The sequence below is a fragment of the Theropithecus gelada genome, chromosome 2 (genome assembly GCF_003255815.1).
Source record: "Theropithecus gelada isolate Dixy chromosome 2, Tgel_1.0, whole genome shotgun sequence".
NCBI lineage: Eukaryota > Metazoa > Chordata > Mammalia > Primates > Cercopithecidae > Theropithecus > Theropithecus gelada.
The window spans coordinates 176,519,623-176,536,110 of NC_037669.1; the positions used below are offsets into that span (position 1 = coordinate 176,519,623).

General features: G+C 39.5%; 1 protein-coding gene across 5 annotated transcripts in view; it reads left to right on the forward strand.

Moving 5' to 3' along the window:
• Positions 1–16,488, forward strand: part of RBMS3 (RNA binding motif single stranded interacting protein 3) — a 760,896-nt gene that overhangs the window by 719,739 nt on the left and 24,669 nt on the right. For 4 of the 5 annotated variants that reach the window (XM_025375203.1, XM_025375206.1, XM_025375204.1 and 1 more), the window contains 2 exons: positions 12,867–12,947; positions 16,008–16,135. In XM_025375203.1, coding sequence (XP_025230988.1) covers positions 12,867–12,947; positions 16,008–16,135 — 209 coding nt within the window. Of the gene's footprint in view, positions 1–12,866; positions 12,948–16,007; positions 16,246–16,488 lie in introns of those variants that run through there. The other variant, XM_025375205.1, reaches the window with a different exon arrangement.

Consider the following 16,488-nt stretch of genomic DNA (forward strand, 5'->3'; position numbering starts at 1 on the left):
CCACTCTCTTCTGGCTTGTAGAGTTTCTGCCGAGAGATCTGCTGTTAGTCTGATGGGCTTCCCTTTGTGGGCAACCCAACCTTTCTCTCTGGCTGCCCTTAACAGTTTTTCCTTCATTTCAACTTTGGTGAATCTGACAATTATGTGTCTTGGAGTTGCTCTTCTTAAGGACTATCTTTGTGGCGTTCTCTGTGTTTCCTGAATTTGAATGTTGGCCTGTCTTACTAGGTTGGGGAAGTTCTCCTGGATGATATCCTGAAGAGTGTTTTCCAACTTGGTTCCATTTTCCCCCTCACTTTCAGGCACCCCAATCAGACATAGATTTGGTCTTTTCACATAATCCCATAGTTCTTGAAGTCTTTGTTCATTTCTTTTTCCTCTTTTTTCTTTAGACTTCTCTTCTCGCTTCATTACATTCATTTGATCCTCAATCGCTGATACTCTTTCTTCCAGTTGATCGAGTCGGTTACTGAAGCTTGTGCATTTGTCACGTATTTCTCGTGTCATGGTTTTTATCTCTGTCAGTTCGTTTATGGCTCTCTCTGCATTGATTATTCTAGTTATCCATTTTCCATTCTTTTTTCAAGATTTTTAGTTTCTTTGCACTGGGTACGTAATTCCTCCTTTAGCTCTGAGAAGTTTGATGGACTGAAGCCTTCTTCTCTCAACTCGTCAAAGTCATTCTCTGTACAGCTTTGATCCATTGCTGGCGATGAGCTGCGTTCCTTTGGAGGGGGAGACACGCTCTTATTTTTTTAATTTCCAGCTTTTCTGTCCTGCTTTTTCCCCATCTTTGTGGTTTTATCTGCCTTTGGTCTTTGATGATGGTGATGTACTGATGGAGTTCTGGTGTGCGTGTCCTTCCTGTTTGTTAGTTTTCCTTCTAACAGTCAGGACTCTCAGCTGTAGATCTGCTGGAGATTGCTTGAGGTCCACTCCAGACCCTGTTTGCCTGGGTATCAGCAGCAGAGGCTGCAGAAGATAGAATATTGCTGAACAGCGAGTGTACCTGTCTGATTCTTGCTTTGGAAGCTTCGTCTCAGGGGTGTACCCCGCCGTGTGAGGTGTGGGGTGTCGGTCTGCCCCTAGTGTGGGATGTCTCCCAGTGAGGCTATTCAGGGGTCAGGGACCCACTTGAGCAGACAGTCTGTCCGTCCTCAGATCTCAACCTCTGTGTTGAGAGATCCACTGCTCTCTTCAAAGCTGTCAGATAGGGTCGTTTGCATCTGCAGAGGTTTCTGTGGCTTTTTTTTATGTTTAGCTGTGCCCTGTCCCCAGAGGTGGAGTCTACGGAGACAGGCAGGCCTCGTTGAGCTGCTGTGGGCTCCACCCAGTTCCAGCTTCCCAGTGGCTTTGTTTACCTACTTAAGCCTCAGCAGTGGTGGGCACCCCTCCCCCAGCCTCGCTGCTGCCTTGCCATTAGATCACAGACTGCTGTGCTAGCAATGAGGGAGGCTCCGGGGGCGTGGGACCTTCCCGACCAGGTCTGGGATATAATCTCCTGGTGTGCCCTTTGCTAAGACCCTTGGTAAAGCGCAGTATTGGGGTGGGAGTTACCTGATTTTCCAGGTGTTGTGTGTCTCAGTTCCCCTGGCTAGGAAAAGGGATTCCCTTCCCCCTTGCGCTTCCCAGGTGAGGTGATGCCTCGCCTTGCTTCAGCTCTTGCTGGTCGGGCTGCAGCAGCTGACCAGCACTGATTGTCCAGCACTCCCTAGTGAGATGAACCCGGTACCTCAGTTGAAAATGCAGAAATCACCCGTCTTCTGTGTCGCTCAGGCTGGGAGCTGGAGACTGGAGCTGTTCCTATTCAGCCATCTTGCTCCACCTCCCCCACAATCTTTGTTTTCTTCTGCTCGACTTCCTTTCAGAGGTGCATTTTTACAACTTTCCAAATCTATTGTTCTCATTGACTTTCTGGGTTTGATACGACCTGAAAAACTCTCCTTTCTAAAATTTGTTAACCAGCTTCATGAATTTTATGGCAAGGACTGGGAGCACCAATTTAAAATCTAAATGGTACAATGATAACTTCAAATGAGTTTGATCAGTTATTTTAGGAAATTCCAAAAACTGAAATTTCAAATATTGAAATGCAGGAACTTCCTCGCCCCTCCCTGGCTCTACAAATAATTAAAATGAAAAGTTTCCTCACAGGAAATATGTAAAATATGTTTGTTTTGTTTTGCTTTAGTGGAGGAAAAGAGTGTTAAGTCTAGAACTAATAATTTGGGGATTTGTTTCCACAGAAATAATCAATGATTCCACATTAATAGAAACCATTTGTCCCAACCAAAATAGGCAAAAACACGGTTCCGTTCCAGTTTTACAATTTTTTTTTTCTTCATGCCACATCATGGTGATGCAGTGTCTAGACTTTTTGGAACAAGGGATGGAGTCTGGAATTTATTCTGTGGGTTTGAAAATGGTTATTCAGTGCTCCTACACATTCACATGTGAAAATCTAATGTTTTCAGAATATGTAAAAATCATCAAGCTGTTTATCAAATATATATACATGTATACATTCATTAATGCTGTAAGTTCAAGCTGCTACTTACAGCATTGGTGAATATACAACGAAATATTGTATGGATTAATATATGTCATCTCATTGTACTGTGGTCCCCATTAGCCCCTATATCCGAAAAGTACAAAATAAAAAACTTGTGTTCATGAAATAATTATGGCAGATATGTTCTAGCTTTTGTGAGGCTCTAGTAAAACAAAAATAGCTTAAGGATATACATCTATTCTTGTTGTGGTTTTAATAAGTAATCTATGAGAATTTATCAAGTTAAAAGGGCAGAAGTGATATCACAGGTTGTTCTCTTAGTCCTCTGCCATTTATTAACTGTATGAAAGGAAAGCAGTCTCTGAGGCACCCAGATCTAACCAGAGTTTGTGCAGGCGGTATTATTAAGTCTGACTGTAGTTCGTCTGTGCTCTGAAGAAAATCAAGCTATGAGCTTGCAGAGAAAGTTCAGAGTTATTTGTCACCAATTACCTAAGGCTGGGAATTGAACTTACACATAGCTATAACCAATTCCTGTAAACACTTGTTCCTAATTTCACAAGACTGTCACTTCTTGAGGATTTACCTTAGAAAGTATATGTCTACCACAGAAGAACTGTAATACAAAAATTTTTATCCAGAGATAATAGTCTTAAGGGACATAAAACTCCATAGCATTGACTAGTTTAAAATAACCTGTTCTTAATTTTCAACTTTTTAAAGTTCTGTTAGGTTTTCTGTGACAAAAGAAAAGCAAGTGGAAAGATTTTTTTTCATTAAAACATACCCACACATATAACACATTGAACTGAGCTAATCTCAATTATACTATTAAATCTCTACTGGTTATTTTAAGAAAAGAAACATAAAAATAAGTTACCAAGTATATAAGGTAGCTCGCCTAGAAGAAAATTAGGTTGTCTGACTATAAAGTGAAGGTTAAAAAAAAAAAAAGTATGGAAAAAAAACCCAAAATTATCAATGGCACATGTTTCTATATTTCTTACTTAAATTATTAAAGGCCATTAAAACAAGTTAAAATCTATATTACATAGAAATTACCAGAAGGAAGATCTTAAGACCTTGTTTACTACAAAAATAATGAAGTAGACTGAAAAGTGTGCTGAATAGTAGAAGAACTGGGGGCCTGGCATGGTGGCTCACACATGTAATCTCAGCATTTTGGGAGGCAGAGGCCAGAGGATACTTGAGGCCAGGAGTTCAAGACCAGTCTGGGCAAGACCCTGTCTCTACAAAATTAAAAATAAAAGGAAAAAACTTATCTAGGCATGGTGGCACATGCATATAGTCCCAGTTACTTGGGAGAGTGAGGCTGGAGGATCACTTGAGCCCAGTAGTTGGAGGTTACAGTGAGCTATGATTGTACCACTGTACAACAGCCTGGGCCACATGAGCAAGACTGCCTCTAAAACAAAAAGAAAACAAGGAAAGAAAAAAACAACAAAACTGGGGCTTATCTTCATTATGTAAGAATCTATATTTCTCCATCTGTAAAATAGATAAAGCATTTTGCTTGACTCTGTTGTTCTGAAGAGAATTTGAGTATGAATTGCATGACAGGCAGTTCAGTTTTGGTCATGTTTACAACTTTATTGAATGTCATGAAAGAAGTAAAGACACTCTGATTCCGTTTTACTAAAACAAAATGCAGATGGAGTTTTAAATAACTCAAGTGTCATTTGAAGAAGTTTAGCTAAGATTCACCTAAAATGCTACTTTATTATTATTATTATGTTCTGGGATACATGTACAGGAAGTGCAGGTTTGTTACATAGGCATATACATGCCATGGTGGTTTGCTGCACTCATCAACCCATCATCTACATTAGGTATTTCTCCTAATGTTATCCTTTCCCTAGCCCCCCACCCCTCTACAGGCTCCATTTTATGATGTTCCCCTCCCTGGGCCCAGGTGTTCTCATTGTTCAACTCCCACTTGTGAGTGAGAATATGTGGTGTTTGGTTTTCTGTTCTTGTGTTAGTTTGCTGAGAATGATGGTTTCCAGCTTTATCCATGTCCCTGCAAAGGACATGAACTCACTCTTTTTATGGCTGCATAGTATTCCATGGTGTATATGTGCCACATTTTCTTTATCCAGTCTATCATTGATGGTCGTTTGGGTTGGTTCCAAGTCTTTGTTATTGTGAACAGTGCTACAATAAACATGTGTGTGTATGTGTCTTTATAGTAGAATGATTTATAATCCTTTGGGTATATACCCAGTAATGGGATTGCTGGGTCAAATGGTATTTCTGGTTCTAGATCCCTGAGGAATTGCCACACTGTCTTCTGCAATGGTTGAACTAATTTACACTCCCGCCAACAGTGTAAAGTGTTCCTATTTCTCCACATCCTCTCCAGCATCTGTTGTTTAATGACTTGTTAATGATCACCAGTCTAACTGGCATGAGGTGATATGTCATTGTGGTTTTGATTTGCATTTCTCTAATGATGGCGATGATGAGCTTTTATTTTCGTGTTTGTTGGCCACATAAATGTCTTCTTTTGAGAAGTGTGTATTCATATCCTTCACTCACTTTTTGATAAAGTTGTCTTTTTCTTGTAAATTTGTTTAAGTTACTTGTAGATTCTGGATATTAGCCCTTGGTCAGATGGATAGATTGCAAAAATTTGCTCCCATTCTGTAGGTTGCCTGTTGACTCTGATGATAGTTTCTTTTGCTGTGCAGAAGCTCTTTAGTTTAATTAGATTCCATTTGTCAATTTTGGCATTTGTTGCCATTGCTTTTGGCATTTTAGTCTTGAAGTCTTTGCCCATGCCTATGTCCTGGATGATACTGCCTAGGTTTTCTTCTAGGGTTTTTAAGGTTTTATGTCTTACATTTAAGTCTTTAATCCATCTTGAGTTAATTTTTGTATAAGGTGTAAGTAAGGGGTCCAGTTTCAGTTTTCTGCCTATGGCTAGCCAGTTTTCCCAACACCATTTATTAAATAAGGAATCCTTTCCCCATTGCTTGTTTTTGTCAGGTTTGTCAAATATCAGACAGTTGTAGATGTGTGGCACATTTCTGAGGCCTCTGTTCTGTTCCATTTGTCTATATATCTGTTTTGGTACCAGTACCATGCTGTTTGGTTGCTGTAGCCTTGTAGTGTAGTTTGAAATCAGGTATTGTGATGCCTCCTGCTTTGTTCTTTTTGCTTAAGATTGTCTTGGCTATACAGGCTCTTTTTTGGTTCTATATGAAATTTAAAATAGTTTTTCTAATTCTGTGAAGAAAGTCAGTGGTAGCTTAATGGGAATAGCATTGAATCTATAAATTACTTTGGGCAATATGTCTATTTCCACGATGTTGATTCTTACTATGCATGAGCATGGAATGTTTTTTCCATTTGTTTTTGTCCTCTCTCATTTCCTTGAACAGTGGTTTGTAGTTCTCCTTGAAGTGGTCCGTCACATCCCTTGTAAGTTGTATTCCTAAGTACTTTATTCTCTTTGTAGCAATTGTGAATGGAAGTTCACTCATGATTTGGCTCTCTTGTTTGTCTATTATTGGTGTATAGAAATGCTTGTGATAGTTGCACATCGATTTTGTATCCTGAGACTGTGCTGAAGTTGCTCATCAGCTTAAGGATATTTTGGGCTGAGATGATGGGGTTTTCTAAATATACAATCATGTCATCTGCAAACAGAGACAACTGAACTTCCCCTCTTCCTATTTGAATGCCCTTTATTTCTTTCTCTTGCCTGATTGCCCTGACCAGAACTTCCAATACTATGTTGAATAGGAGTGGTGAGAGAGGGCATCCTTGTCTTGTGCCTGTTTTCAAAGGGAATGCTTCCAGCTTTTGCCCATTCAGTATGATATTGAGTGTGGGTTTGTCATAAATAACTATTATTTTGATATGTTCCATCAATACCTAGTTTATTGAGAGTTTTTAGCTTGAAGGGCTGTTGAATTTTGTCAAAGGCCTTTTCTGCATCTATTGAGATAATCATGTGGTTTTTGTCATTGGTTCTGTTTATGTGATGGCTTACATTTATTGATTTCTGTATGTTGAACCAGCCTTGCATCCCAGGGATGAAGCTAATTTGATCGTGGTGGATAAGCTTTTTAATGTGCTGCTGGATTCGGTTTGCCAGTATTTTATTGAAGATTTTTGCATCGATGTTCATCAGGCATATTGGCCCGAAATTTTCATTTTTTTGTTGTGTCTCTGCCAGGTTTTGCTATCAGGATGATGCCGGCCTCATAAAATGAGTTAGGGAGGATTTCCTCTTTTTCTATTGTTTGGAATAGTTTCAGAAGGAATGGTATCAGCTCCTCTTTGTACCTCTGGTAGAATTCAGCCATGAATTCACCTGGTCCTGGACCTTTTCTGTTGGTAGGCTATCAATTACTGCCTCAATTTCAGAACTTGTTGTTGGTCTATTCAGGGACTCGACCTCTTGCAGGTTTAATCTTGGGAGGGTGTATGTGTCCAGGAGTTTATCCATTTCTTCTAGATTTTCTAGTTTATTTGCATAGAGGTGTTTATGGTATTATCTGATTGTAGTTTGTATTTCTGTGGGATCAGTGGTAATATCCCCTTTATCATTTTTTATTGTGTCTATTTGATTCTTCTCTCTTTTCTTCTTTATTAGTCTGGCTAGTGGTCTATTTTGTTAATCTTTTCAAAAAAACAGTTCCCAGATTCATTGATTTTTTGAAGGGTTTTTTGTGTCTCTATCTCTTTCACTTCTGCTCTGATCTTAGTTATTTCTTGTCTTCTGCTAACTTTTTAATTTGTGTGCTCTTGCTTCTTTAGTTCTTTCAATTGTGATGTTAAGGTGTCGATTTTAGATCTTTCCTGCTTTATCCTGTGGGCAGTTAGTGCTATCATTTTCCCTCTAAACACTGCTTTAGCTGTGTCCCAGAGATTCTGGTACATTGTGTCTTTTTTCTCATTGGTTCAAAGAAGTTACTTATTTCTGCCTTAATTTCATTATTTACCCAGTAGTCATTCGGGAGCAGGTTGTTCAGTTTCCATGTAGTTGTGCAGTTTTGAGTGAGTTTCTTCATCCTGAGTTCTAATTTGATTGCACTGTGGTCTGAGAGACTGTTATTATTTCCATTCTTTTGCATTTGCTGAGGAGTGTTTTACTTCCAACTATGTGGTCCATTTTAGAATAAGTGTGATGGGGTGCTGAGAAGAATGTATATTCTGTTGATTTGGGGGGAAGAGTTCTGTAGACGTCTATTAGGTCCACTTGGTCCAGAGCTGAGTTCAAGTCCTAAATATCCTTGTTAATTTTCTGTCTCGTTGATCTAATATTGACAGTGGGGTGTTAAAGTCTCCCCCTATTATGGTGTGGGAGTCTTAGTCTCTTTGTAGGTCTCTAAGAACTTGCTTTAGTAATCTGGGTGCTCATGTATTGGGTGCATATATATTTAGGAAATTAGCTCTTCTTGTTGCATTGATCCCTTTACCACTATGTAATGCCCTTCTTTGTCTTTTTTGATCTTTGTTGTTTTAAAGTCTGTTTTATCAGAGACTAGGATTGCAACCCCTGTTTTTTTTTTTTTTTTTTTTTTCCTTTTTTTTTTTCTTTTTTTTTTTTTTTTTTTTTTTTGGCTTTGTTTGCTTGGTAAACATTCCTCCATCCCTTTATTTTGAGCCTATATGTGTCTTTATATGTGAGATGGGTCTCCTGAATATAGCACGCCGATGGGTCTGACTCTTTATCCAATTTCCCACTTTATGTCTTTTAATTGGGGCATTTAGCTTATTTACATTGAAGGTTAATATTGTTATGTGTGAATTTGATCCTGTCATTATGATGCTAGCTGGTTATTTTCCTCATTAGTTGATGCAGTTTTTTCATAGTGTTGATAGTCTTTACAATTTGGTATGGTTTTCCATGGCTGGTGCCAGTTTTTCCTTTCCATATTTAGTGCTTCCTTCAGGAGCTCTTGTAAGGCAGGCTTGATGGTGACAAAATCCCTCAGCATTTGCTTGTCTGTAAAGGATTTTATTTCTCCTTTGCTTATGAAGCTTAGTTTGGCTGGGTATGAAATTCTGGGTTGAAAATTCTTTTAAGAAGGTTGAAATTGGCCACCACTCTCTTCTGGCTTGTAGGGTTTCTTCAGAGACATCAGCTGTTAGTCTGATGGGCTTCCCTTTGTGAGTAACCAGACCTTTCTCTCTGGCTGCCCTTAACATTTTTTTCTTCATTTTAACCTTGGTGAATCTGATGAATATCTGTCTTGGGGTTGCTCTTCTTCAGGAAGAAGAAGAATGTTCTCTGTATTTCTTGAATTTGAATGTTGGCCTGTCTTGCTAGGTTGGAGAAGTTGTCCTGGATAATATCCTGAAGAGAGTTTTACAACTTTGTTCCATTCTCTCCGTCACTTTCCAGTACACCAATCAAACATTGGTTTGGTCTTTTCACATAGTCCCATATTTCTTGGAGGCTTTGTTCATTCCTTTTCATTCTTTTTTCTCTAATCTTGTCTTCATGCTTTATTTAGTTAAGTTGATCTTCAATCTCTTATATCCTTTCTTCCACTTGATCAATTTGGCTAATGATACTTGTCTATGCTTCATGAAGTTCCCGTGCTGTGTTTTTCAGCTCCATCAGGTCATTTATATTCTTATTCTAGTCAGCAATTCCTCTAGCCTTTTTTCAAGGTTCTTAGCGTCCTTTCATGGCGTTAGAATATGCTCCTTTAGCTCAGAGAAGTTTGCTATTACCCACCTTCTGAAGTCCACTTCTGTCAAGTCATCAAACTCATTCTCCGTCCTGTTTTGTTCTCTCACTGGTGCGGAGTTGTGATTCTTTGGAGAAGAGGCATTCCAGTTTTTGGAATTTTCAGCCTTTTTGGAAATGGTTTTTCCTCATATTCATGGATTTAGCTACCTTCAGTCTTTGATGCTGGTGACCTTCAGATGGGGTTTTTGTATGGACGTCCTTTTTGTTGATGTTGATGCGATTCCTTTCTGTTAGTTTTCCTTTTAACAGTCAAGCCCCTCTGCTGCAGGTCTGCTCGAGTCCCTGCTTGCCTGAGTATGACCAGCGGAGGCTGCAGAACAGCAAATATTGCTGCCTGTTCCTTCCTCTGGAAGCTTCGTCCCAGAGGGGCACCCGCCAGATGCCAGCTGGAGGTCTCCTGTATGAGGTGTCTGTCGATCCCTGTTCAGAGGTACTCCCAGTCAGGAGGCACGGGGGTCAGGGACCCACTTGAGGAGGCAGTCTGTCCCTTAGCAGAGCTCAAGCACCGTCCTGGGAGATCAGCTGCTCTCTTCAGAACCAGCAGACAGGAATATTTAAGTCTGCTGAAACTGCACCCACAGCTGCCCATACCCACAGGTGCTCTGTCCCCTGTCCCAGGGAGATGGGAGTTTTATCTATAACCCCTAACTGGGGCTACTGCCTTTCTTTCAGAGATGCTCTGCCCAGAGAGGAGGAATCTAGAAAGGCAGTCTGGCTACAGTGACTTTGCAAAACTGCTGTGGGCTCCACCCAGTTTGAACATCCCAGCAGCTTTGTTTACACTGCGAGGGGAAAACTGCCTACTCAAGCCTCAGTAATGGCAGACGTCCCTCTACCCACCAAGCTCCAGCATCCCAAGTGAACTTCAGACTGCTGTGCTGGCAACAAGAATTTAAGCCGGTGGACCTTAGCTTGCTGGGCTCCGTGGGGGTGGCACCCTGGCTTCAGCCCCCTTTCCAGGGGAGTAAATGGTTTGTCTTGCTGGCATTCCAGGTGCCACTGGGGTATGGAAAAAAAAAAAAAAAAAAACTGCAGCTAGCTCGGTGTCTGCCCAAATGGCTGCCCAGTTTTGTGCTCGAAACCCAGGGTCCTAGTGGTGTAGGCACCCGAGAGAATCTCCTGGTTTGCCGGTTGTAAAGACTGTGAGAAAAGCATAGTATCTGGGCCGGAATGCATGTTCCTTACAGCACAGTCCCTCAGGGCTTCCCTTGGCTAGGGGAAAGAGTTCCCCAACCCCTTATACTTCCTGGGTGAGGTGATGCGCCACCCTGCTTCAGCTCGCCTTCCTTGGGCTGCACCCACTGTCTAACCAGTCCCAGTGAGATAAGCTGGGTACCTCAGTTGGAAATACAGAAATCACCTGCCTTCTGCGTTGATCTTGCTGGGAGATGCAGACAAGAGCTGTTCCTATTCATCTGTCTTGCCAGCCACCCCAGTGCTTCTTTTTAACCATACTACCTAGGAACTACAGTGTGGCAAGGAAAGTCCAAATCATGGAATAGATACTCATGTGAACTAGTGAACATTGCTGTATACGGCCACAAGTCATGTTTCTAATGACCTCTAATTCACAGTACTTCTTCTTAGAGATAGAGAGAGTGGAGTGGGGATAGATCCCAGTAGTATTCTACAGAGGGTGCTAGTGACATCCTCTTATGCAAAGGATGTACATAACTTACTGGGCAAGTTGCAAAGTTTAGAATTACTTTAGAACAGGAAATACTCAAATAGGTGAGGGTTTATCCTTTTACTAGTATATAGTAAACCTTGGAATACCATGACCAAAGGGTAGAACATGAACCACAAATGTATCAGTTCTGAACTTAATTAAATTCGTGGTTGATAAAAATATATTCTCACTTGCTATAAAACTGCTAGATTTTTGAAATTCAATTAAACATTTTCCAGAGTATATTTCTTAGAGTAGTAATTTTAAGCAAAACTAATAAATGATACCAAAAATCAAAACACACGTTTTAGAAATACTAGTTTATCCCCTTTAAATAGGCTGCTTCTGTAAAACATAATTTCTCAGAGTTTAATCAGATGTCAGTATCAAGAAGAAGATATGTTATGCAGCATTGCTTAAATACATTGGAACACAGAAAGCTTTACTCTCAGTATAGCTAGTGTTCCAAGGAATATATTGTAAAAAGTGCTAAATTAAAGGATATTTAGAACCTATATAAGAGGCCAGTTACCTACCTGAAATGGCCAGGGAACTGTTATCTACAACATACTCTATAGAGTAATCTTGTTGAAAAGGCAGATGTCGGCTGGGCGCAGTAGCACACGGCTGTAATCCCAGCACTCTGGGAGGCCGAGGCAGGTGGATCGCTTGAGGCCAGGAGTTTGAGACCAGCTTGGCCAATATGGCAAAACCCTGTCTCTACTAAAAATACAAAAGTTAACCAGGTGTGGTGCCACACACCTGCACTCCCAGCTACTTGGGAGGCTGAAGCGTGAGAATCGCATGAACCCTGGAGGCAGAGCTTTCAGTGAGCCAAGATCACGCTACTGCACTCCAACAGCAAGAAAAAAAAGATGGACTAGTGTTCAGATGCTTTCCTTGATTCAGAATCAGTATGTCTCTTAAATACTGAATATAGTAACATACACAAAACAGTAATTTAGCTTTTTCATATTTATACATGAACTTAGTATTTGATCTCAGCAAATTTAGAATAAGGAGCTTTTGATTTTCTACAAAAAATTATGAATTGAGAAACCTTGAATTCATTTGATGATTCCAGTTTTGATGTTTTGATTCCATATGAAATTCAATTCTTGAAGAGTAGAACTTTGAATTTGCAGGGTGGATATGTGTGTTATGAATATGGGTCATACTTTATGCTTATGTAACTGAACATGTAGTTTTACTGGGGCTCCCTTTCTCCATTGCAAAAATACAACTTATCCTCAATACACAATTTATTGACTACTACAACTTAACAAACAATGATTTGGCTTCATTATTCATCACAATAAGAAAAATTTGGTGGATTAAAGGTATTGGAAACGAAATTTTAACAGTGATACGAGAATGAAATGGGAGAAGGGAACAATAGAGACTTCAATATTATCTGTAATATTCTTTTATATTTAAAAAAGTGATGCAAAAATGAAAAAATGACATTTGCCAGTAATGCGAATGTATCACATAACTATTGCATTACTTTGCTTTTTTAAATTCAAAAAATAATATTACTAACAATTTATATGATCATTCATTCAACAAATACTTGTTGAGAGCCTACTGTGTGATAGGTGCTAGCAATAAAAGATAGTAAAAATGAGACATCATCCCTACTCTCCTGGAGTTTGTGTTTAGATGTGAAATGTTTGAGATCTTATTTAGAATGTGTAAAAGGACAAAGTGAGGAAATGGGGGTGAATTAACTCATATTGATAATTAAGAGGTAGGGCTAATGTGGGTGCTAAATTTAGTAAGAAAGGCCTTTCAATACTGAGAGGAGCTGCCTTATTTTTAGTGAAAATTGAGTTGGAAAAAAAATACACACTGGCTATGGGCCCCACAGCTAAAGCAGTCTCATGTGGTATGTAATTTGCTCACTGGTTGCAGCTCAAAGTTCACATGCATTTTTCTTTGATTCTCTCTAGTATATGACTGCTGCTGCTCCTATGCAAGGGACCTACATTCCCCAGTACACGCCTGTGCCTCCGACAGCTGTTTCTATTGAAGTAAGTCTATCTCTGTCGAATAAAGAGGTTAGAATAAATAAATCTCAGTCGCATACACTGTAGTCCCCCCATAACCGTAGGAATCCTCACTTGCAATTTTTGTGCTACTCTAACATTCAGTATATGAAAGTATAAACATTTACTTGAATGTGGTTGTGTTTTGCTTTGCACATGCAATGAGGTCATCTGCTACAGAGGCACGACGGGAGTCTCTTGATGGGAGTCTCTTTCATATTTAGAGAAAATTCTAGAAACCAAATCACAACTCCAACAATTTTAATCACAAATACTTACAAAAGGAAAAAAGTTTGCAACTATGTGAATGAACTAGTTCTTTAATGCCTTGTTCCTCAAAGAGTGGTTCCTAGACCAGCATCATTGGTATCCTTTGAGAGCTTGTTAGAAATGCAGACTTGCTGGGCATGATGGCATGCACCTGTAATCCTAGCTACTTGACAGGCTGAGACAGGAGGATCTCTTGAGACCAGAAGTTCGAGACCAGCCTGAGTGAAACAGGGAGACCCTGTCAGAAGGAAGAAAGAAAAGAAATGTCGGCTCTTAGGTACTATCCAGACCTACTGCATCTGAATTTGCATTTTAAGATGATCACTCAGTGATCCAAATGCACATTAAAAATTTGAGAGACACTGTACTAATGCACTGGTTCTCAAACTTTTCTGCACATTGAAATTATTTGGAGAGCTTTAAAAAATATTGATTCCTGGGTCTTATTCCCACAGATTATGAATTTGACTGGAGTATAGACTGAATATTTTTTTTTTTGAGACAGAGTCTCACTCTGTTGCCTAAGCTGGAGTACAATGGCACAATCTCAGCTCACTGAAACCTCCACCTCCCAGGTTCAAGTGATTTTCCTGCCTCAGCCTCCCAAGTAGCTGAGATTACAGGCGCCCACCACCACGCTCCACTAGTTTTTTTGTTTTTTTTTTTTTGTATTTTTAGTAGAGACGAGGTTTCACCAGGTTGGCCAGGCTGGTCTTGAACTCCTGACCTCAGGTGATCCACCCGCCTCGGCCACCCAAAGTGCTGGGATTACAGGCATGAGCCACTGTGAACATCATGTTTTTAAAATATGTACCCAAAGACTAGAAATCATTGCTCTAGGTGATGAACCTGCACAGGCTTGCAGCTTCTTACAGACAAGAAAGAAGTTGTACAACTCTTATTGCTGTGAATATCATGAATGATGATGTCAGCTTGTCCTTAATGGAAGTTTTGCTGCATTCATTCTCTCTTTCCATTGGGATAAATCTATGCCCTCTACACATCATTCTACTGGACAGAGCCATAAACCACATAGAAATGGAGAGGGTACAGAGCTATGCAGATGGTGGTAAAACAGTTAGGTATGTATATTCTTTGCTCTGGTTCTAGCCATTACTTTTTGACTGCCCTTCTTTCCCCTCTCCTGATGCACATGTGCATTATGGTCACCTGCATTCCTTCTCATCAGCTGGGAATCCTCTGCAGTTGATGTCTTTGCTACTCCATTTGTTGGCAAGCAACTGCTATGTTGGTCCCACTCCACATAAAAATCCACCAAGACTCTCAATCTCTGAGATTGAGGGAGACCTTTACAGACTAAATTGGATCTTCTCAAATGTTTTCTGGTTTTGGTGTGTGACAAATGTTTGTTCATACCAAGTTAACAGGGCACTGTTATGTAGCTTAGGAAATCAAGGAGTTCCAATTGTTAAATCTTTCATGTGTTCCAGACCTATAGGTCTCAAATCTTAAATAGTTTTGTCTTTTCAGAATTTCAAGAATATATGATTAAATTCCATGTTCTTTGCTATATTTAGCTATCAAAAAGCACCTATGCCATGAGAAAATAGGCACTTTAAGTGTAAACTTCTGCCACATATTTTCATTTCTGTGTACACGAAAAACATATATATAAAATTTGACCATTTTGATGATTGAGACATTTAACAGTGTGGCTTATTGGAAACAGTCTAATTATAGTTATATTTAGGGATTAAAAAGAAATATTTCACTGAGAAAAATATAAATATACTCTGATATATTGCCTTGAACCAGTGATTATAAGGAAAGCATTAATTAAAACACTTATTGAACATTTATCAATATCTATAAAGTAAAGGTAGTAGGAGGTGTCAAAAAATAAATAATACCAAATAGTGAATTAGGAAAGAAAAGATTGAATAAATATAGAGAGAATTTTCAAATTCTAAAGAAGAAATTTAGGGAATCTCAGTGACAGATTACTTGACATCACTGCAGGTATCCAGGACTACAAATAAAACCAGGAAAATTTATCAAGATAGGTGCTCTTCTTAGGCCTAGTAACAACCAAATACAATCACCTAACAACCAAATAAAATCACCTATGCCTCTCTGGAATCCAAAATTATATTCTTGATTGTGATGAATTCCAGAAATTCACTCTTGCCAGCATCTGTGGGAAACAAAAAAATAGAAAGGGTGAAGGAAAAGCAAACTAAAATTAAGGACAAGTTTTTTTGTTGTTTTCTTAAAACTTCTTGGTGACTTTCAGTTCATATACCAGAAAACAAAGCAAAACAAAACAAATTACTGAAGAGAAAACCTACTTAATAGCATCCTTTGAAAAGATTTCCAAACTTTGATGTATATTTTTATTAAGATCAGTTTCCATTATTATCCCAAAGGATATAGACATGATACAGTAAAATATGCCAGGAAAATAATGTTTGAACATACAAGTTTTTGTAAGAATCCTGAATGAGCATAAATTGTTATTTCTTGTGGATAAATGTGCAAACCTGGTTTAAAAATTCCAAGTATAGGCAAAATTATTTTCTGACCACTTAACTACTTCAACAACTTCTAATGGCAAGGTTTCTTGGTGCCACATTAGGGTGAATTACTTAGCCCTTATCTAAATGTGCTCTCTGGGTGTCCTCTGAGTACCTATTGTGACTTCATGTAGCTGAGAGCATCTCTACTTAAGCCAAATAGAAGAGGGGTACTTACCGCCTATCTAGAGAGGGCCCTTTGCTGCAAGTAAGGCTTTTATGTTCTTATTTGCCTCCTTAGGGTGTTGTTGCTGATACCTCTCCCCAGACAGTGGCACCTTCATCCCAGGACACCAGTGGTCAGCAGCAACAGATAGCAGTGGACACATCCAACGAACATGCACCTGCATATTCTTACCCACAGTCTAAGTAAGTCTGGGCTGTGCTAAGCTCTTTTCCTTGAGATCAGCCATCTTGACATCACTCTCTCAATGTTGTATCTGTTAGCTTTTGATGAAATACAAACCATCCCAAACTTAGCAACAAGCACTTATTTAGCTCATGATTATGTGGGTTTGAAATTTGGGCTAACTTGGGGTGGATGGTTCTTCTGATCGTGAGAGGAATGGAACATCTAGGAACAGCTGCTGATTATCTATGCGTCTCTGCTTCTGAGTGTTGCTAGCTGTTGGATGTGTGATGGAAGTGACTGGGCCCTATGCTTCTGATCCTCCAGCAGGCTAATTCACATGGAAGTCTCAGAATTTCAAGAATAGTAAAGA